This window comes from Agelaius tricolor, unplaced genomic scaffold (genome assembly GCF_023055355.1).
Source record: "Agelaius tricolor isolate 1412-34295 unplaced genomic scaffold, bAgeTri1.0.p SCAF_9, whole genome shotgun sequence".
In the NCBI taxonomy this organism is placed as follows: Eukaryota; Metazoa; Chordata; class Aves; order Passeriformes; family Icteridae; genus Agelaius; species Agelaius tricolor.
In genome coordinates, this window is record NW_027269269.1 from 3,261,716 (window position 1) to 3,283,484 (window position 21,769).

General features: G+C 40.1%; 1 protein-coding gene across 4 annotated transcripts in view; it reads left to right on the forward strand.

The window, feature by feature from the left end:
• ATP8A2 (ATPase phospholipid transporting 8A2) overlaps positions 1–21,769 on the forward strand; it is a 320,133-nt gene that overhangs the window by 271,665 nt on the left and 26,699 nt on the right. For all 4 annotated transcript variants that reach the window (XM_071434042.1, XM_071434041.1, XM_071434040.1 and 1 more), the window contains 2 exons: positions 13,568–13,656; positions 19,473–19,577. In XM_071434042.1, the coding sequence (XP_071290143.1) occupies positions 13,568–13,656; positions 19,473–19,577 (194 nt within the window). The remainder of the gene's footprint in view (positions 1–13,567; positions 13,657–19,472; positions 19,578–21,769) is intronic.

Genomic DNA, 21,769 nt, shown 5'->3' on the forward strand with positions numbered 1-21,769 from the left:
ATTAACAGTTTAGTTTACTTCTCTGTTAAGCTAAACTAAAAGCTTTGAAGAGCTTCTGCAATGGATTTAAGTATCACTGAACCAGCTGGCTGCTTTTCCTTGCTGTGAGAGAAATAAGTCAGATTCCAGCTCCTGTGTGCACAGGTCCTTAGTTTCTGGAGCTCTCAGTGTCTCCTTCATCTGCAGCCTCCAGCTGATGCAGTCTGAATAATGCATATTTGGTGCCAGTACATGTTTCTTACTGTCTTGGCCATGACAATGCCCAGTGGCAGATGATTAGGAAGAGTATAAGAACAGGAAGGGATGTAATGGTGCTTCTGTGGTGTAGTCTCCTACCTCTAAGCAGGTCAGGAATTTCAACATTGAGGAATATCTTCAGTTTTATGTAGTGTGATCACTCTCTGGTCCACAGCAATGTCCTGAATCCTATGCTATAAATGGGAAAGCATATTACCTCCATGTGGTTTTGAACCTACCACTGCCTGTCTGCTCTGGTGTTCCAAGTTCCTGTACTGGAAAAAGAAAGGAACAATTACTCTTTTTACCTGCTTTCTGCCATTCTTGCCTTTCCAGGCCTTTATGTAGTCTTTCTCTCTCTCTCTCCTTCAATGAAAATCCTTGCACTAGTCATTACTCACAGTGAAGCCATGCCATACTGTGGTCACTTCTGTTGCCTTTCCCCTCAACCTTTTCTAATTCTCTGATGTCCTTTTTGGAATGAAGACAGCACATAGAAGAAGCACAGCTGATTGCTTGGGATTTTTTTGTAGCAGCAAAATATTTATGTTTCTTCAATCCCATTTCTAGTAAGTCCTAACACTGAATTTGCTTTTCTGGACTCCTGGACAACAGGATTGCATTCTTAGGCCTTCAGCTGGCTGTTCCTGATACAAGTTCCCCCCATGTCTATTGCTTTTTACTGAAACACATTGAATTTTATTATTTTGCAAAATATTACCATCTGCACAGAGCCACTTGCTCCCTCTCCCACCAGCTGTATCAGGGAGAGAATTAGAAGGGTAAAAGATGGAAAACTCATGGGTTGAGATAAAGATAGTTTAATAAGGAAAGCAAAAACTGCACACACAAGAAGCAAAACCAGGAATTAATTCACTGCTTCCCATGGGCAGGCAGGTGTTCAGCCATGTCCAGGAGAGCAGGGCCCTATCAGGTGTATTGGTTACTCAGGAAGACAAACACTATCACTTCAGAGGTCCCCCTCTTCCTCCTCCTTCCCCCCATTTTATACACTGAGCATGATGTCAGATGGTCTGGAATATCCCTTTGGTCCATTGGGGTCACCTGGCTGTGTTTCCTCCCAACCTCCCTTGTATTCCTAGCCCCCCACCTCCAGCATGACAGTATGGAAATCAGAAAAGGCCTTGGCCCTGTGTAAGCCCTGCTCAGTAATAACCAAAACATCTCTGTGTTATCAACCTGGTGTTCAGCACAAATCCAAAAGACAGCCTATTCCAGCCACTGTGAACAAAATTAACTCTACCCCAGCAAAAGCCAGCACACTGTAATCTGAGAAATAAAGTTTTCTACCACACAGATATGGTGTGCAGCTCAAATTAGTAAGCAACATAGTTCTTGCTGGACAGCCCCAAACAGAAAGAAACAGGGAAATGCAAAGTATTTTAAATATTTAATCTGACTCTACTTGAGCATTAGCATTACCCATGGTCCAAAGTCACTTAAGTGTTCTTGAAAAATACCATAATCATTAGTAAGCAGCTTGCAGTGTTGATTGCTGGTCAGATGTGTACACAGGGAGGAGGGGGAGGTACCCACCATGGGCCAAGGTAAACCTCCAGAGTCCCTAAAGGGGGGAAACAATGGCTTAAATTTAAAGATTTCTGGCAAGCTTTTTAAAAATGCTAGTTGTTTATTACTCCAAGGCTTAAAGACTTTGGGATTTATTTCCAGTGTCACAGCTTTGGAAAATAATGCTTCAACTATTTTCACGAAAATTCTAAAATTACTGATCTTCATCTACTGTACCTTGCAGGCTTTAAGCAGAATATAAATCCAGCTTTTTTAGTAGTCAGGCAGAGGCTATTTCAAAACTGTTCCTGATTATATGGGGCTGACACAGTTTTAAAGAGTAGCCGTATGGAAGTGTTTCTTTTAAAACCACACACAACATGGCATTGTAGGATTTTTTCACAGAGAAGGAAATAAACTAGGTCAGCATAGGTCAAACTTCAGTCTTCCAGTGAGAAAAGCATCTATTTTAAGTGGAAGATGAGAAATGATATAGTAACTGTTACCCTGAAGTGAAAAATGGTGCTGTTTATGTGTTTAATTGGTCAGGGTTTGCAGTGGGGCTTTGAATTCCGCTGCTGTCGGATCTTGCGTTGCTGCTGTCGATCACGGGTTTTCTCTTGCTTGAAAGACTCATGGTGAATTTATTTTGGATGGTTTCTTAACAGGTGTTTCCTCAAGGCTCCGAAGGCTTTAACTGAGAGCCATGCTGCGTGTCCGGGGCTCTCAGCTGCAATCACACACAGCCTGATGCGGGCTGGTGTGTTTACCCATCTGTGGCCATGCTGACAGCAGGCCCTAGTGGCCCCGCTGCCCGGCCGGGACGCAGAACAGATGTCGGGGATTAGGGGGAAGGATCTGGGGAGGCTCTGAGGCTGCGCAGTGGTGGAAGTCATTCATTGTGGAGTCGTTCATTGGAGTCATTCATTGGAGTCATTCATTGTGGAGTCGTTCATTGGAGTCATTTGTTGTGGAGACGTGGACGGGGCTGCTGGGCCTGTTCTGAGGGGTCGCCCAGAATGGGCCTGTTCTGAGGGGTCGCCCAGAATGGGTGGTTTTGTGTATCTGAATCAAAACCAAATGTTTTCCTTGTGCCTTTTAATTAAAGGGAAGCGTAAATCAATTCAATGAGATAAAGTTAGTGCGCCAAGTGTATTTTATTTCTCCAGTGTTCTTCCCAGCAAAGAGCTGGAGATGTGGTGTTCTGAGAGTCACGCTGTGGATGGAAAGGCTGTCCTCCTGTGAGAGAGGAGGTGGCTGTGCCTGACCTGGGGTCAGGCAGCCAGCAAAGCTTCTGTACCTTGGACCGGGACTCATGGTCAATTTGTCATTTTGTCAGTGTTTTATGCTTAAGGGAATGTTTCCTGTGGGACTGCTTGTCTTCAGCTGTTGGGTTTATTGATGGCCCTTGTGTTTGGAACATTCTGTGCTCGGAAATCAACCATATGTGGAAACATAGGGGTAGCGCAAGGTGACCAAGACTGAGCAGTGCATGGCACTAAGTGTCCCCGACAGACATTGAATACTGCCCCACCTTACTGGGAGGTTTGTCAGGCATCTCACTGAGTTGGAAGCTAACGTTTGGCAGCAATTCATTAAGTTATGGAATCAGAGCAGGCACCTGTAGCTGTGATTTGTAATATGGAAAGAAAATTGCATAAATTGTTACAATGTTGTGATGCTGTTGTGAAGATTTCAGTAAAGGGTGAAAGGAAGGGCGAGATAGAGACACAGAGTGCATCTCCAGGCTTTGGCAAGAGACAGGAAAGTGCAGTGGGAATTGCTGCAGATGTACTTCATACGTGACAGTACAAGGCACAGAGACATGGTGGCTCTGTGAAAAAGTTGTATGTGCTCAAGCAATGGCATAAATTACTCTGGGAATGAAAACAAAGGAAAGGAGTAAGGTTTTATAGGAAAAACTATTTATTTGTGTAAGGCTCCATGGATCTGAGTTGAATTGCAGTCATGCTAAAATAACCCAAAGCCTTTTAGGGCCTCCAGGAGAAGCAGTATGACAGTAAAGAAAACTTTGAGCTAACTGCATTCAGAATATGCTTTAAGAACGTAACCACTGAATGAAGATAAAATCCATGAGAATATGTGGTGACTGAGCTAGTAAATTACTCTTCCTGGAGAAATAAAATGTGGGGAAGTAATGGCTGTTATCTGATGCAAATCAACCATTGCTGTAAGAGATTAAGATCTCTAAAGCTGAGTTTAAAGGACACACTTTTCCAGAATGCAGAACTCCCTCTATGGAAGTGGTGTACTTTCAGCTGCTGTTGACTTTGGTAAGAATTCAACATGCTTATCAATTTATAAACCTATGTCCCAATTTCAGAAACTTGGAAAAGATCTACTTCTCTTGGCCTTGCAGTTACGAGATGTAATTCTTGCTGTATGATTATTAGCCATTTTCTGAAATTCTTGAGCTATGAAGGAATCTATAGGATGTGAGACATGGGGAATAGTGTTATCCTGGTAAATGCAATGTCAAACCATATTAGGGAATAAGTAAGTTAAAAACAGAAGATCAACAACAGTGTTTTCCATTTGTGGGTTTCAGTGCTGTAATTCACTGCAGGCAGCAAACCACATGTGGAGTTGCAGTACTCTCCAACAAGCTGCCTGCAAGAGCAGGTGTCAGCCTGCCCCATTTAAATTGCTACATCAGGACTTTGGAGAGCAGCAGCAGTCTTGCTGACATCAGCTCATTTGCCAGATTTGGGGACAAAATGCTGAATCTAATTTGAGCTAATACTCATGGAAGTGTTGCCACAGGCCATTTTAGATCTTAATATGTGTTGTAGAACTTCAGTTTCGGTCAGCAGCTTCAGTTAGGACCTAGAATTGTTTAGGTGGCTCAGGCATGTGGATAGATACCTGATTATACTTACCTGAAATATTTAATAGTGTTAATTTAATAATGTTAAACCCCAACTTAATCTTGGGGTTTTTTAATGGACTCTCTTAACATGATCTATAAAAGCACAAAAAAGTTTAGCATGAAGACACACACAGTAGCAAAACAAATAGTAAAGGAATAAATGCAGATTTCAAAGATTCTTCTTGTTTAAGTTAGTAAAACAATCATGTGAGATGGGGCAAGTATTATTCCATACTAATATAAAAATGCTATTTTCCAATTAAATATTTGTTTGTTTGAAAGCTTACTTTCAAAACACTCCACTGAGGGTGGTTTTATACTTTGTGTTTTCTGAGGATAGAGCATATACCCAAATTCATACTGCAAAACCATGGCAAAAGTGAAGTGATCTTTCCACTCCTGACAGAGGATCCTTTTACTTAGGAATGCTAATACTGAGAAGGAGGGAATATCTTGAAACAAATGTATTTTATGTGAGGAAGCCAGTGTTGTTGCAGTAGCAGAGTTGGGAAATTTTCAGCACACAAAGCTAGCAAATTTGAAGGTTCTGAATCTTTTTGTAGATGTAACTTAGCAAGTTGTACAAATATCCTGTATCTTTTCTGGCAAGGAGCAGCTTCTTCTAAACATAATTACTCCCCTGGAGTTTGAAATTCAAAGGTGGTTTCTGTAATTTTTTTTTCCCCCCTGCAGCCTTCATGATGAAGGCACAGTTATTAAATAAGGGCAGCTACTCTACAAGAGTCGTTCCTCTTAAAACCTTTACAGAAACTTAGAGACACCAAACAAGAGTGGTTACATGCTGAACATGACTTCAGAAGGAGAATGTAAAGTATAAATTTCTTCTATGCAGAGTAGAAGTTTATCCTAAAGTGCATGAAGCAGTGAACAGGACAAACTGTTACATTGTCGAGTCTGTCCAAATTACTCTTTCAGATTTCATGCCTTTGTTGGTGCAATTTGAGGGGAGGAGGAGGGCAAAAAAAAAAAAAAAAGAATTCTTAAAGAAGTATGTATAGGTGTGACTTTGCTTTCAACCTGGCTTCACTTCCTTCCATGTTTCACATTGGCTCAGTGGAGTTCTGGAATCATGGCAGGTCACTGCCCAGCAGCTGTAGCTGCTCATGGGCCTGCTCTGCCAGACTCTGCAGGGAAAGTTCATCTTTAGTTGGAGTGTAAAAGAGAATTATACTGTGTTGCACAACTGTGTGATTGTGGACACATCTCAGAAAACTCAAACTATCGTATAATTCAGAATAATACCAAGCCTGACTAAGGTGAGGAAAAATGAATCTTGGATGACATAAACATTTTTTTTCCAAGTTGTTCATGGTTTTAATTTGTGCTGGAGAGGCTCATGCTAATACAGAAGGGTATTTTTTTTTTTTAATGTGAAAAAATAATTAGCACCTGGTGCTATTTAGGTAAAAATTTACTGAGATGTTTCATCCACTATGAGGAGAAGGTCCTTTGGTTAATGAGGTGTGTGCTTTCTAAAAAAATATCAGGAATCCACTTAGCCATTTACATGGAACATAATTTTGCCACTAACTTTTAACCAACAGTTTTCTCCAAATAACTATGAAGAAACATAAATTTACTTTTTTTTAGCTTAGCATAATGAATAATGAAAAAAATACAGGCTGTGTGGAATTGAATCAGAGTTTACACTGCTAGTGAACCATAAAATCAAATTAAAGCACTATCTGATTAATTTTCTTAATTCTCTGCTATCAGAGTAATAATGGAGGGTAGCATGGGCAGGCTCCTTGTTTAATTGGTACTGTTGTATACTATTTAATAAATGAGATAAAGTAATTTCTTCCTTAAGCAGGATGTAGAATGTATCTTTAGTTAACACAAAACAGAGCTTATTTTAGCATCCTGTGGGATATATTTGGCCAATGATATGTTCATGTATCTAAGTTACATGAAGAAATAGAATAAAAATAGGTTTTTAACTTGCTGTGTTCCTCCATTATGGAAAAAGAGTTCCTGATAAGAAAATAAAAGGATCTAGAAGATCCTTTCACTGTGCTCCTATGGTTTTATGGTGCTATCTAGTCCTTTCAAAACCATGGCTGTGTATGTGAAGTTAGTTTTGGTGGGTGTTTTCTTCCCCTTGAAGGTTTTGATTTTTGATTTGTAACTTTGTACTGCTAATTCCTGATCATGAAATAACTTAAAGCAAGCAATTTGTCTTTTTTGAGTTGACATTATATTTTTCTTGGTCTTCTGTACTTTAATTTGTATTTTCCTGCTTTCTTTTATCTGTCATAACCAGCAGCTTCATTAATGAAAAGCTTCTTGCCTGATGCCTGGACCTCAAAACACCTTGGTCTTTACTAGGAATGCCAAATTCATGCCTTTGTGCTGGTGTTGGCAATTTTCTTTTTACTCAAAGTGCAGCTCCTTTTGTCCCTCCCTACATTTATATCCAGGTGCTATATTAAAAATATCAACAAGCTTCATAGCTAGGGAGCTAGACAGTGGATAGATTTCTTACTCTAGGCTCCCATGTGCCTTCAAGTATGACTGGCAAAATTAAGAGAAAAGGGTAAAATATTTGAGTGAGGTGTCTGATTTTTTTTTTCTCCTTTCCTCCTTCTGCTGGTCTCAAGGGGATGTGTTGGTATGAGCAGAGACTGGGAAAGGGAGGAAATAGTTTTGAGACTGGACCAGTGCGTCATTGTGTTAAATGCAGCCAGCCAGTGAGGTCATTGTTTTCATCTGAGTCATTTTAGAGTGAAAACTCTTACATTATGGAAAACATTGCACATCTTTATTTCTGATATGGAAATATCCAGCCAGCCTTTCAGTGGCAGAGCTCTGCTGATTTCATCTGAGGTACTCCTGACTCCCAGTGGTGTAAGCAGGAGGGGAAATCAAATTCTTCTGCCTCATTTCTTAAAACTTTGCCACTAACCCAAAGGGCCTATTCTTCAGGTACTTTTCCAGCCTAGGTATTTGTTGAAGAGGGAGCTAGTAAATCTGTTGATTGCACCTGTCAGCCCTGAATCTACAGATCTGTCCAGCCTGGAGCTGGCTGCAGTTATGTTGCAGGGAAAAGTTCTTAAGCACCAACTCAGGTTGAGACTAGACTGTGTTTGTGTGCACAGGGAAAATCCTCAAGACTGCATTCTTGGATATTGGTTATATTTCATACTTGGGCTCCAGTAGGCTCATTCTCCATCTAGTATGATTTAATTGGGGGACTTGGGCAATCTGCCCAGCTCTGCAGTCAGTTTGTGTGACCATGAGCTAGTCCTGTCATCTCTCTGCACTTACATTTTAATGTATGTGATCTCTAAGGTCTAGGGCCTGATGTCTGTAGCACCTTGAGGATCTTGTATAATACAGGAATTTTAAAACTATCTCTGTATTTTCTATAGTGTTAACAGCATGGGGTGGAGATAATGACCATTCCACACAAGCTATAATAGAAATAGTAGGAGGTTTTGATTTAATGTAACAAAGTTTTTTTATCATTTGAAGTGTGAGAAAGCCATTGCTAGCTGATGCCTTGAGAATAATTTATGAAAAATGTGTTTGTTTATGACACAGTATCTACCAGTTGTTACATGGCATGGACTGCTTAGAGTGTTAGTTTGTGGCAAGTCTTGTGTCTCCTTAAGACCTTTTCAGTCATTTGATTGCTAAAGAATTAATACTTCTATCCATTTGAGGTAAAACTTCCAGGCCTTTTGAAAGAAAACTACCCAGTGCTAGCACTGAAACATTCAGGCTTAGGAGGACCCAAAACGTGCAGACCGTGCACAGTGCAGTTCTCTAAAGGAAAACGGGTGGGTAATAGTCTGCAAACTGTAAATATATATTTGCTGAGGTGCTTGCTCAATTATATTGTTCATAATATGCAATAGGATTTTTTTGTGCATGGAATCTGTTTCTCTTCCTACTGAAGTTAGGGATCAAATTTACTTGTGAGAAGCATTTTAAAAATCAGAAAAAAAAGAGAAAAGAACAAACATGCAGTAAAGATGTCAAAGTTGGAACATCACTAAAAGTGCAACAATTTCAAGATTGGGGCAGAAGGTGTTTTACTTTCTACTGCATCTATTTTCTAGACATTTAAAGCAGTGTTTGAATTAGTCCTATTGAGTCTATAGAGCAGAAGAAAGGCCATCTTTTGCAGGAATCTGAGAGTTTTCAGAGCATTGCTGCAATGTGTCTCAGTGCTAATGGTTGAACTTCTCAAAGAGAGTAATATGTTTGTCCATACCCCATGCCTTCAGATGGGGCACTGGAATTTAAGTGAAGCAGGACTGCTTGCCCAAGCTAGCAGCACCAGTGGAAGGAAAATGTCTGTTTCTGAGGGCCCAGGAATGGCACCTCAGGTCGATGGGCCAGGGGCAGGCTTTGAAGAAGCTGCCGTCAGTGACTGAAAAGTGACTGACATGCTTCCATGTGAATTGCCTAACATGGAATGGGAGCAGAGTGACCAACTGGGCTTCCCCTGCCCCAGCTCTCGCCCTTCTGAAGTGGTGCGCTCAGACCAAGCCACTGGTCTAGAACTGCTGGAGGGGAGGCACTGGCAGACAAGTCCACCTGGTGCATCTCAGTTGGCTGCCTCCAGCTGTGTTGGTGCAGCTGGGCATTCACTGCTTCCTGCTTTGGCTACCCAGGCAGAGCTGCACTTGCAGATCTAGCCACTAGTGTCATCAGTGTCTGCCAAGTCCAGATCAAGAGTACCTCAGTGATGGCAGTGAATATTTCTTGTCCCTCACAATAATCATGTGGCCATCCTCTCCCTCACTCCTCCTTTCCCAAGTGCTGCCAAAGGCAGTGCCGTGCTATCATCCACATTTGACCACTGGGGACCCAGTGATGTGCCATCAACTGCAGGTTGCACTTGAATCCCTAGTGCACAAAGCTGGAATTGAATGAGTATGAAACTGCAGTTGAGCGACTTATTGGGTCCTTATCCATGTCTCATGGAGAGAGCTGTGATCAGGCTCCAGGCACACTTCCAGGAATAATTTTTTTTTTGTGCTGGAAATATAAAGCCAGCTGTTTCATCATGATCTTATACTTCTGCTGTCCATTTTTTGTCGAAGTTAAGATACGTAGATATATGAGGAAATGAAATCATAAAAACTTAAGTTATTCAAAATAGGAATTTTAATTTTGTCTCGTTTTTCTTGAGTGATATGATTGAGATCCTTGCTTGCTTTTTCTGAATCATTTACTGGTCCCCAGCTGTCTAACCATGCTGTGATAAGAATACCAGAACAGTGTGTATATTGACTTCCCATCCCTGGGCACTTTTGGCCTTGTTCTCCATGGAAGTTGTTGAAAATAGTGACACCACCTATTGGTAAAACAGTACAACGAGGAATAATGCTTATGAACATACTAAGAATAGTAAAATGGAGAAGAGAGCTTGACATGTACTCCAGATTGTATTGCAATTTAAGGTGTTTTTTTTAAAAACAATCTAATCTCTATTTCATATGCTTGTGCATAACATGTCCTTGAGTTAAAATAAGCAAAGAAACAAAAACTCCAACCAACAAATGTAAAAGCCCACCTTAACCTATGCTTTCTAAAATAATAGTAAAAAGAAAATCTTCTTGGTCCTTCTGAGTGGTCAGTGCTATTACTTCTTTTAATGTTTTTAAAATGAAAAGAACTAAATTGTCCACCCTTAAAAATGCTATTTAGAAGATGTTAAAGGCGTTGGGACCTAAATTATTTCCTCCTCAGTTGTGAAATAACTGGAGCTAACTTCTTTTTCTTTCTTTTCTTGTTCCTATTCTTTATTTTTAACAAATGTTATCAATTCTCTAAAATAAATGCTTTGTCTGTGGCAGATTAATCAGTGTTTGAAAGGCAGTTACTGGTGGCAGCAGTTTAAGTTGCAGTGCTCTCGGAAGGAGGACTTGCATTAGTCTCAAGTGGTTTTGGGGGGTGCATTGTGATTAATGGTCTCTGGCAATTCACCTTGGGTGTGATAGTCACTAATGTTTACATCAGTAGACAGAACAAAAACTAGTTAGTTACATATCATGGGGCCTCTGTGATGACAGAGATGGTCAATATTTAGAATTTGTTTAAAAAACAACCTATTTCTACTCCTGCTTTGTGTGATGATCTTGACAAAAGGAGAATTGTAGTGGTTCCTGTTTGGTATCTCTGCTTTTTTTTTTATCTTGGGGTGATAACTGATAGCTGAAGAGTGTTATTCACAGGAACTGGGTATAGAAATGCCATGTTTCACTGAATATGTAATGCAGTACTGTCTTCACTGTAGTCATGACTGGTTGAGCAACTGAAATGGAGCACAGCAACAGCTGGAAAGTGTGAGGAAATCTTTGTAGGGATAAATAGGTGCTCTTATTGCAGCTTCTGTTCATAACGCAGCTCTCTGTCCTACAAGTTAGGGACTAACCTAAAAGTGCTGTCTATGGATGTCCCCAGAGCACATTGGGTGATTTGCTGTGAATGTTCTGCTGAGGAGCTCCCATCGTGTGAGAAGAGGGTGTAACCCTGCAAGGGAGGAGGCTGTGCTCAGAGGCAGAGCTGTGCATGCAAGACAGACCAGACTGTTGTGAAGCACAGCAGTCCTGTAACTCCAAGAGGAAACTAGCCATGAGCAGGAAAGAAACCTTCCAGATGAGCTGAGGAATGGAGTACGACCTTGATGAGGATTGTGTGGGAAAAGCCTTCCTAGTAGTAAAATGAGTGTCTGACAGCGTTCCAATGAGATGAATAGTTTTACTGTTATGGTGAAGTTTTTGGACAGAATAATACTTGAGTAAAATACATAATTGCAGGCAAAAAGTATTTGGCTTTGAGGTTTTTTCCAACATGCCACATGTCCAAATTCATAGCCATTGATTGAGATGTCAGCATTTGTAACAAAAATAATAGCATTTTAACTTCTATTGTACACATATTCAGAATGCTTTGCACTATGAAAGTGTGTTAAGTTGCTTTCGGCTAGAAAAGCAAGAAGCGGAACGTAAAATATTTCAATTAAAAATACCAGAAAATGCATATAGAATACTGTGTCACTTTTTTAGCCTTTATTAGCATAGACAGAGGAGGGATGGTGAATGGAAATGCTGATGTGATTCTGTGACTCCTAACACTGGCAGGGTCATGGCCAAAGAAAAGCAAAGCATGAGGATAAATCTTATTATGTTTTACCACTGCTATTACAGTTCAACGTCTTGGCTACCAATAAAGTTATTAATTCCCTCTTATTCCTGTACATCCTTTTCCTTAAACAAGCATAGACCAAAACTGTCTGTGTGCTTCTGGCATTCTCATGTGAATGTGGGTATGAGGGCTCCCAAATAACGGAGAGCTGATTCTGTGACTGGAATGTGTTTGCTTACTGTCTGTGTGGGTGGCAAAGTGTCCATGAATGTTTTAGCACAGTCTAGCTTGCTCTTGGTTTCAGTACAAGATTTACCACTGATCCGTCAGTCCAGCAGTGACATGGAGGATTTAACATTTAAAGGTGAAAACCACTTGTGGATGTACTCACTACTGGGCAACCCAGTAGTGGGGGCAAGTTGCTGCTAAATATGACTGAGTTGTTAGATGAACAACTCTAGACAGAGATTGACACTGGGAGAAGGTGCTGGATGCCACTGGTGAACATCCTGGCAGAGCTCTGTGATGGCTTCTCTCAGTTTAAGAGCTTTACTGTAGTGAGTGATCATCATGTGAGCAATCATTCTCATCTTAGGAGGTGTATAACTACAAATTTTATCTCCAGTATATTTAAAGGCTAGGTAGGTGTTTCATGTAGTTCCATTTCCTCTGTAGCTCAGCTGTGTCTTTACCTGTACCATGGCCTGACACTTCAGCATTGCAGTGCTTGTGTGTGAGACAAAGCTGAGCCAGCCAAGGCTGTGTTGCACTGCTGACATATCAGTAGGTGCATGTGTGTGGCATAAAAACTACTGAGAAAATTTTGGAAAAGAGATAGAGCAGTGTCCATAACTGAGGAGAGAGCAAAATCTGTCTAGACACTGGAAATGCTGTTGAAACCTTTCAGCCTCTATTTCTGTTTTGTGGTGCACACAAGTAGTTACAGGGGGGGAAAAAGTCCTTTCTAATGTGTAGCAGAACTTAACAATGCTGATGGGAAATATGTGTATTCCATGGAAGGGGTGATGAGGTAGTCTCAAACTTTAATCACCATTAATTTATCTGCAAAAGGTTCTAGTGATCTAAAGTAGCATTTCTGTGAATAGTGCTATATTTCAACTTAATTCCTAAACTATTCGTATATACTGGAATATGCAGGGCTTCCAAATATCTTCCTTCTCAAATCCCACCAAGCTTTTTCTTCAAGCATTACAACAATGAGAAAAACGTGAATATAAACTTTGAGCTCTTTGTTTGTAAAAAAAGCCATTTGTGGGACGGGAGTGAATCTTTCCCACCCTGGGTTTCAGGCAGCAGTAGCTTGAGCAGGAAGTTGTATTTAAGTGGAATATGACTGAAACATCTTAGTGAGAAATACATTTTTTTTCATGTCAGTTTGATGCTGCTCAGAGATTTAAGACAGTAGATGGGAAGAGAGTAAGCAAAGGGTTCAAAAGGTAGTCAAAAGTGCAAGCAGAATATACTTAGAGTGCTCTTCTCCATGACTAAAAATGTGTCTGCCTGGATCCACAATTTAATATTGTTGGAGGATTTGGTCAAAATGCATAATTTTTCAGAAATGTTTAAGAAATTTGAGGTCATAAGGAATTATTGAAAAAAGCCATCACTGTTTGTTAATTATTACCTCACCATTCAATTTCAACATCACCCAGACCATGGATGCAGTACTGGTTTGATGCCATCACTCTACCTTTTTGCTTGTAAACAGCCACTTAACATGTAACAGCTTGAAAACACTCATGAGTTATTTGTTTGTTTTCTTCACAGGCTGGAATGGTGTTAAGATGTGGATACTTCTGGTTTGGCTTGTTTCTTGTGCCCACTGCGTGCCTTGTTAAAGACGTGGCATGGACAGCGTAAGTCCCAAACCAGTCCTCTTGGTGTTGTAGGAATTATTCTCTATGCACGTGTTGTCCAGTCCAGTATTCTTCTGTAAAGAACCCTGAAGTCTCTCAGTGATTGCAAAATGGTGGTACTCATTTGGAAGGGAAAAAAGGTGAAGGGGGTGATTCCTCACCTGCCATGGCACCCAGCAATGTGAGAGAATGAATGGCTGGGACTAAATCTGGAGGAGGTGGCCTTGTCTGAGTAGTGAGGGTGTGTCACTCTAGGATTACTTGTGTTGTCTGTGCTTTAGTTAAAGGCAAATTTAAATTGAATGTCTGAGACTTCCTGAAAATGGAGCAAATAATTTGTTGAATCTGACTAAGGTTAGGTAGAAAGTAGAAATGTGGCACTCTAATCCATAGCCAGGAAGCTCTCACCTCTTTGTCAGCTGCTTTTTAGGTTCTCCTTCAGCTCCTTCAGCAGCTGAGTCTTTGAAGACTGAACTGGGAGAATAGCAATACTCTCCTCTTTATGTTTGAAGTGAAGTCTTAATGGTACCTTCACTGCCCAGAGAGGAGGAACAAACTGGTGAAATACAAGCCTGTGTAATTCCCTTCCCTCAAAATTTTGGGGTTTCAAAGCATTGCAGAAGGCAAACAATTTCAAGAACTTGGATTTAAAGGGAAGCAATTTACCTTCTCTGCCACTGCAATTTGAAATACAGAAGTAATAATTTTAATTTAGAATTTGTGGCCTTTTTTCAGCTTACTTTTAAGTGTCTTATGCACCAAACCTTCCATCTTTTCCCTTGGAAGGATGTGTTACAATTAAGAAGGTTTTGTTACATGGATACATAATAACTTTGTGCAAGGGGGACCCCGGACATTCCAACTCGGGGGCAAGAAGGCAGAATCCTGCCTGGAATGAAGAGGAAATACAGGTTAGCTTGTAACTTGTCAGAAAGGCTCACAGTGAAGCATCATGACACATAACACTTTGCTCCCAGAATGGGAGTTGGTCAGTCAGGGAAGATTCTTGGAATCATACAACCATTTAGGTTGGAAAAGACCAGTGGGATCATTGAGTCCAGCTGTAAAACTAACACTGCTAAGTCCACCAGTTTGCTTTACAGAAACATGCAGAAAATACTAAAAAAAACCAGAAAGTTTCCCAAGCACAGGCACATTTCAAACACATTCATGAAAGGTAAATCATATGCACGGATCAGAAAATCTGGTTATTTCATATGGGGTTGATAGCACAGTGAAATTAAACTGGTAGTAGGCAAATCAGCACTCAGTAAGTACTTCTTAAATTTTGTCCCTCAGCTTAATTTTCACAAGCTAGACTGCTCAAATTAAATCTAGATAATGTAATGTGAAATTTCAGCCATGATTTAATAGTCCAGCACATCAGAGGTCTGGGTTTTTGGGTTGGTTTTTTTTTTGCACTCACTAAACTTCTGCAATTGTAAATGATTTTAAAATTCTAAAACTGAGGCCAAAATGTTTAAATTTAGATACTTAACTGTGTCTGTGACCTGCTTGTTAAAACTCTGAAAAAAATCTTTAGCTTTTTTAATGTTTTCATAATAGTTGAGTGTCCTGAAGTTGTCCTCTTTTCTTATCAGTTCTTGGCAAAATAACTCATGAATTGTAAAACAGGCTAGACCATGGCAGTCTCATCCTCAGCTATTAGTCATTTCAAACTCTGTTACTGACTGAGCCTGTTCTTTAATATTTCTTAAAGAAATCTCAGCAACATAATCCTTTCAGTCATTCAGACTGAGAATGCATAGAGACTGTGAAGCTCTCAAGACAAACGTGTATGATTGATAGGCCAGATATTTTCCCAAAAGATTTTAAACAGGAGGCTCCTAACAATATTAAGCCAAAAATCTCTTCTCTGACCAGGACCTTATTATTTTTTTCTTTTTTTAAACTAAGCCATCACTGAAAAATTAACATTATTAACATTTTAACTAGGATAAATGAAATGACACAGCTATCAGTACTGCCATATGGAAGGAGTAAAGGTCTATTTCCTTTCCAAGAGGCTTGCCATTTAAAACTGGAGCCTAAGGCCTCTGGAAATCAGCTGGCACATTTCCACAGCAGTGGTTACACCACATTGCTCTCTGTAATTCAGCAGAATATGGTTTTGGCCATAAAATTCCAGCAACTCTGCCTGCTCATGATCATGGAATTTATCCCTTTCAGTTTCTTTTGGACATGAAGCACATGTCCACAGACAGAACATCCGTATGACCCAAAAGGTACATGCCTAATTTCAGTACAAAATACTGCCAGAAAGCCATAAACACAGTACAGAATTTTAGTCTGGAACAAGGTTGATGGGAAAGTCTGTTTCAGACACATACAAATCTTTTGCTTATAAACTGCTGTGCTGCATCTACTATCAAAATTTCTAATGCTGGAAGCAAGAACGTGTTTCCATTGTTACACAGGCTTCAGTTGTCAACACATCACTTACCTCCCATGTTCTCTGTGGCTCCAGGCTTTTTTATTTTCTTTTTCTTTTTCCCCTTTTAAATGAATCAAGGAAATGTGGAAAACTCTTTTTAAAGAGAAGGAAGCTTATTTTTAATTCTTGGTTGCAATATGTTGTTAACTTTGGTCCACTACCCTGAATTCAGTGCCTTGGTTTGCCTTGTAAAAATCCTATTTGTGCCACCATTGCAATGAACAGAGCTTTGTAAGGTGAGTGCTCCCTCCCAGCTGGCACATGTCACTTGAATACATGTCACTGGCTCTAGGAAATCTTGGAATAGCTGACTCACAGAGGTATGTGGGAATCATAAAAACACAGCATGTATTCCAGCAATATCAGGCAAGAGTGCAAGAATTTATTCCTAATTGGTGTCTCAGTGCTTATTTTACAGTGAAAATTTTCCTGAGCCTTCAAATCATTACCAAAATGTTCATGAACTTTTTTTTTTTTTTTTACCACGGGGAAGAAGCAGTTTGCGCTTGCCAGTTCTGCAGTGTAAGTAAGAGAAGAAGATACAAGGAGCTCTTCCCATCTTTGCATATACTTGCAGTCCCTGAAATACAAGACTCATAAAATGGTATACTGAGGACGATAAGCCAGAGTAGAGATAGTGTCATGTTTGAGAAACATTTATGAGTGTCACCATGCTTCTCCCTGGCAGATTCTGGCCTCCTGAACCCCCTAAATATCCTAGGCCAGTGAAATGATGCACTTCCCTGGCTTCAAAGGGGAAGGGCCACACAAAATACAAAGATGGCCTTTTGCCTGTTCTTGCAGTCCCTGATCTTAAAATCCCAGCATGTGAGGGAAAGGTGAGTTTGTCTTTATGTAATGCATCAAATTTTGGCTGAACAGTAACAGCAAACACAAAATCTCATTGTTCACTGAGGACTGATTGTGCATCCAGGGTCACTTGTGGAGTACTAACCTAAAAGCTCAGAATCCTACCTGTATTTCTGTGCATCAAAAGTTTGTAAAGTGCTGTAGGGAAAAAGTCATGAAGTAGTATCCAGTCCTGTTGCCAGCAGTCTGTGGAATATTTGCAGTTGACTTTGATAGGAGCAAGCCCAGACTCTGAGGCAACTGTAATACCATATTTTAGTTTTTTTTTTTTTGAAGGAACATGTGGATAGGTTCCTCAGGCCTTTTTCATATTCTTATATTTAGTGATAATACTTGATTACTGACCATTCCATGGGTGCTCTTGCTTCCAAGTGAAGGAGTGACTCAATGCATAGCAACTACCAGCCCCAGAAGAGCCCATGTGTTTCATCGTTTCACACTACTTACAAAACACTTCATTATTCCCAGTTTCTGGCCAACAGTGTTTCTTCCATGTTGTATCATATCAATGTCATGCCTCCTGGTGCTGTGCTGCACAAACTGGACTTGTTGATCAAATTTTGAATTCAGTATTAACTCTAAGGGAAAAGAAAAACATCTCTTATGGCTTATGGCAAAATAAACATGGAACTTTGGAAGAGATTGAATAACATGTACATTTTTATGTCCTTGTCAGTGGGGAAAAACTGGTTATGAAGGATTTGAAAAATTCTAAACATGATCAGTCTTGAAGTTTGCAGTAGGTATGACCTCTTTAAAAGGGAAGAGATGAAGGTCAAAATTTCAAGGTCAAAATTTCAATGTATTTATTTAAATTAAAGACTGTAAAAGTGAATTCAACTGAAAAGATTATAAAAATTAATAGCCTCAAAGCTTTCTCATTTTAATAGCTATACTTTCCCTTCCTCAAAGAGGAGACCAGTCTAATCATTAGCCTAACTAGTTATAGCAACATGAATCTAATTAATTTCTGTGCAGCTGTTGGTAATCTCACATTGCAGAAGCATTATGCATTTTAAAAATACCCTTGCTACTCATTCTTTTGACACAGTATGTTGGTGTTACAAATCATACACCTTTGGTGGTTTGTTTTAACAATATGCCATTCTAAGTACATCCTGATAATCTTTAACTTCAGATTTTGGTGTGCTTCATCTTCTGGGGTTTTTTGTTTGTTTTCTCTTAACTGCAGATGTGTTTTGAAAGTAGTTTTCATTTTAACTTCTCATTTTTAGGTATTTGGAGCGTAATTCAGCAACACAAAGACCAGAGGACTTAGATATCCCAGTGTTAGTATCAAGGCACTGTCATTATAAACAGAGCCAGCAAAGATTTTGTGGTCTTTGTTTCTTATTCCCTGTGGAAGGAGCAATAGTATCATACTTTTTAAAAATAAATGCATCTTCATTATTTTTAATTACATACACACCAGTTATTATTTTTCTGTTAGAGGGAGATTTGCATTGTTTTATATCATTGGCTAAAGATTTTAATGTCTGCATGTTTTATAAAACTTGCAAAGAAATTTTTGCCACCTTTGAGCTGAAGAATATTAATTTAATGCTATGAAGCAAGTAGTGTCTCAGCCCACTTGGCTCCATCTTGTTTTTAGGCTTATTGTGCAGTCACATGCAAATCAATAAATCCTCATGGGACACTTGTCCTCCTTTAACTGGCGCAAAAGAGGAAGCTGATCAAAAACTGCCCATGTGAGAAAGATCCCTGCGTTTTGTGTTCTTGCTTTGTATAGGTCAAGAAAAAGGGGACTTGATTGTCTCCCCTGTGTCAATGTAATTTAGGTATAATAGCCCTGGAGCAGTCAGTGAACCTGGAGGGGGAAAAGGTCCAAGTCTCTTCATGGGGAACTCTAAATTGCACTCTAAATTTTGATTGCATGTGTGGTGCATGGATTACTCTTTGAATCCTCAGGCTGAAAAAGTAGGAGGACACAGCCAGTCTTGTTACTGTCAGTTTGGAAGTTCATTGAGGAAAGAAGTGCCTTTCCAGTCACGTGAGGCTGATAAATGAAAATCAAGGGGCTTGAATGGCAATTATTAGCTGAGACTCTGCTCTGGTTTTCAGAGCGGTGCCACGCGTAGCTCAAAAGACAGAGTGGATTCATGTTTTACTGCCATGAATATTCAATGAATCCCAGCTCTTTTGTCTGAGTACCCGGGTCCTGAGCAGTCCCACGGCAGCAGGGTCAGGTCTCTGTGGTCCCATAGCATTGCTGCTTGGCTAGGTTTTGAGTGTTGTGTTGAAGTGGCTGAGCTCTGTTTAATTTGAAGTTGTCCTGATTTCTCATTTTGTATGTATTTTTTCCCAGTCATTGTAAACCTGAACTAACATGCATACATTGTGCTTTATTTCCCAAATCCTTCAAGGGAGGGCCCTGTGCCTCTCACCTGAGAGGTAAAACTGGGGGTTTGTAGCAAAACAAATATTCACATGGCTTTTTTGTTTTGTTTTTTGTCCTTTCCTTGCGGTATAGGGCGAAGCATACCTACCATAAAACTTTGCTGGAGCAAGTTAAGGAGTTGGAAACGAAGACAAGAGAACTGGGAAAAGCCATGCTTCGTGATAGTAATGGAAAGAGGCAAGTCTATGCTAAATGTTTAAACCAGACCCTTCTTTTCTTCTCCCCTCCCTATTTCTCATTCACTATTAAAATCTGATTGCAAACAGGCTAATAAGGCTTCTTCTCCTATATTATTTATGTTTTGCTGTTCCCTTTCATATGTGTCTGTTCCCCCCCACAGAAACCAGCCCTTCCATTTTCATTTCTCCTGCATTATTGCTGTGAGGCTCTATTGGAAACTGCTGCTCAGTCTCCTGCATGGTAACATGTAATGCTCTTACCTGGCCACTGAGGCAGGCTGGTTTTGAAAACACTTTGTTATGTCATCAAAAAAAAACAAAACAAAAATATAACCATGTCAGGGGAGGGAACTGTCAGCAGCTCAGGATATTAGGACTGTAGCTAAAAGGAGAACTGGCTTAATCCATTGTGCCCTACTACTTTGTTCAGTTTCACCTTAAGGAGTTTTTTTTTATGCTTTTGCTTTTTTCACCACAGCTTGCAGGTCTCTTGCCTTCAGGGTTCTCAGTTTCTCGTTGTGCCTCTCCCTTATAACCACACCATATGGACTTGAATATATTGCTATTATTGAACCTTTCATTGTATAGAGAGAGTATGTGTTGTGTGGGAACTTCTGTCTATTCTGAAAGAAGCTAAAGAAAATCCTGGTGAGGCTTTTCCATCCAACAGTTTCATTTACCATCTCAGAATGTGGTTCTGCATCAGCTGGTCGGAAAAGCTCCCCAAGTTCAAAAAGGTTTTAGAACAAGCTCTTCTGTTCCTTACACAATATGGCACCACATGACTTGCTAAGAAACTACATGATCATTAAACTGGATTTTAGCAAACCTTATAAACTAGCAAACTGAGTGGAATGGGGCTTTTAAAAGATTTTGTTCTTCTGGGGCAGGGTCATCCTTTGAGCCTTTGATGTCTAGTCTAAGGTAAGCTAATTGCCATATTTTAGCTGCTGCTAAGACAAGCAGATAGTAGATTTTTTTCAACTGAATTTGTGTGTTAATAAGGACTGGTTTTAGGGAAAATTATCAGGCAGTGATTTACTGAGATTATGGTAAACTGAAAAGCTTTTAAAAAAGCTTGTGTGAACTTTAATGTGTTTATAAGATGTCCTTAGGGACCAGAGTTTGCTTCTCAGAGGCCAAGACAAAGTAAACACCGTGTTATTGATTAAGATCACTTCAAAACACTTGGTATCTTCAGTTTTTGAGTAATTTTTCTGCTGCAACTCTTGGATCCAGCAAAACAGAGTTTATAAATTCTGCTCGCTAGCAAAAGTCACAAACTGCACATCAAATTATTTAAGAAGAGAAAACAAACTTTGCAGCAACAAAGGCAACCTTCTATGCCACAATTATAACCAACAAAGACACTTAATACCAGGCATTTAATTATATAATGGCCCTTGTTCTTAGAAGGCTGAGCAGTCATTTTGAAGTCAGTTGAAGCCAAAGCACTTAGTACCAAAACCAGGTCAGTCTCCCAGGACAAGAAAGGTGTAACCTGGTGTTGTGAAGTGCTGACTGATAGTGTGATTAGATGCCAGGTAAGTGGAAACCAGACCAGCAGAAAACTGATTGTTCCCAGGCACATGGCTCTGGTATGAGCTCTGTGAGTTGCCTGGATGTTGCTGTGGCTCCTATCTGTGCATTTATGTGAGGTTATACTGGTGCTGGTTCGAAGCATTTGTGTTTTCCTGCCAGTATTTAATGCCTGTTACTGATAGTCAGAGGGAAGCATGAGTCAGTTTTGTGCCTGGTGCATCCCTGGGTTGCAGGGTGGGTTGAATTGCTGTTAACAGTGAGAGAGAGACAGTCAGCATTTGATCTGTTTATATGTGCATGTCTGTGTCTCCAAGAGCTTGATGGGTTTCTTCTCTGTTTACACACTGTCCTGACTTTCTCTAAATTTCATGGCCATGTTGTAATTCATTCATACACTCCATGTTTTCATAGCCTTTTACTTTATTGCATTCTCACTGCAAACTCTTTCATCTGCATTCCTCCTCCATATAGCTTCACTTCATTCTCGAAACGCTTGCATGGAGATGATGTAAGGAATCCCTTCTGGCCCTCCTTCCCATTTTCCCTCCCCCCTTCTTTCCATGCATTTGTTTGTTCTCATTCCTAATTGCTCCCAGATTTTCTGGGTGGTCCATCTGTGAACTAGATAATGGTAGAGTGCCTCTGCCT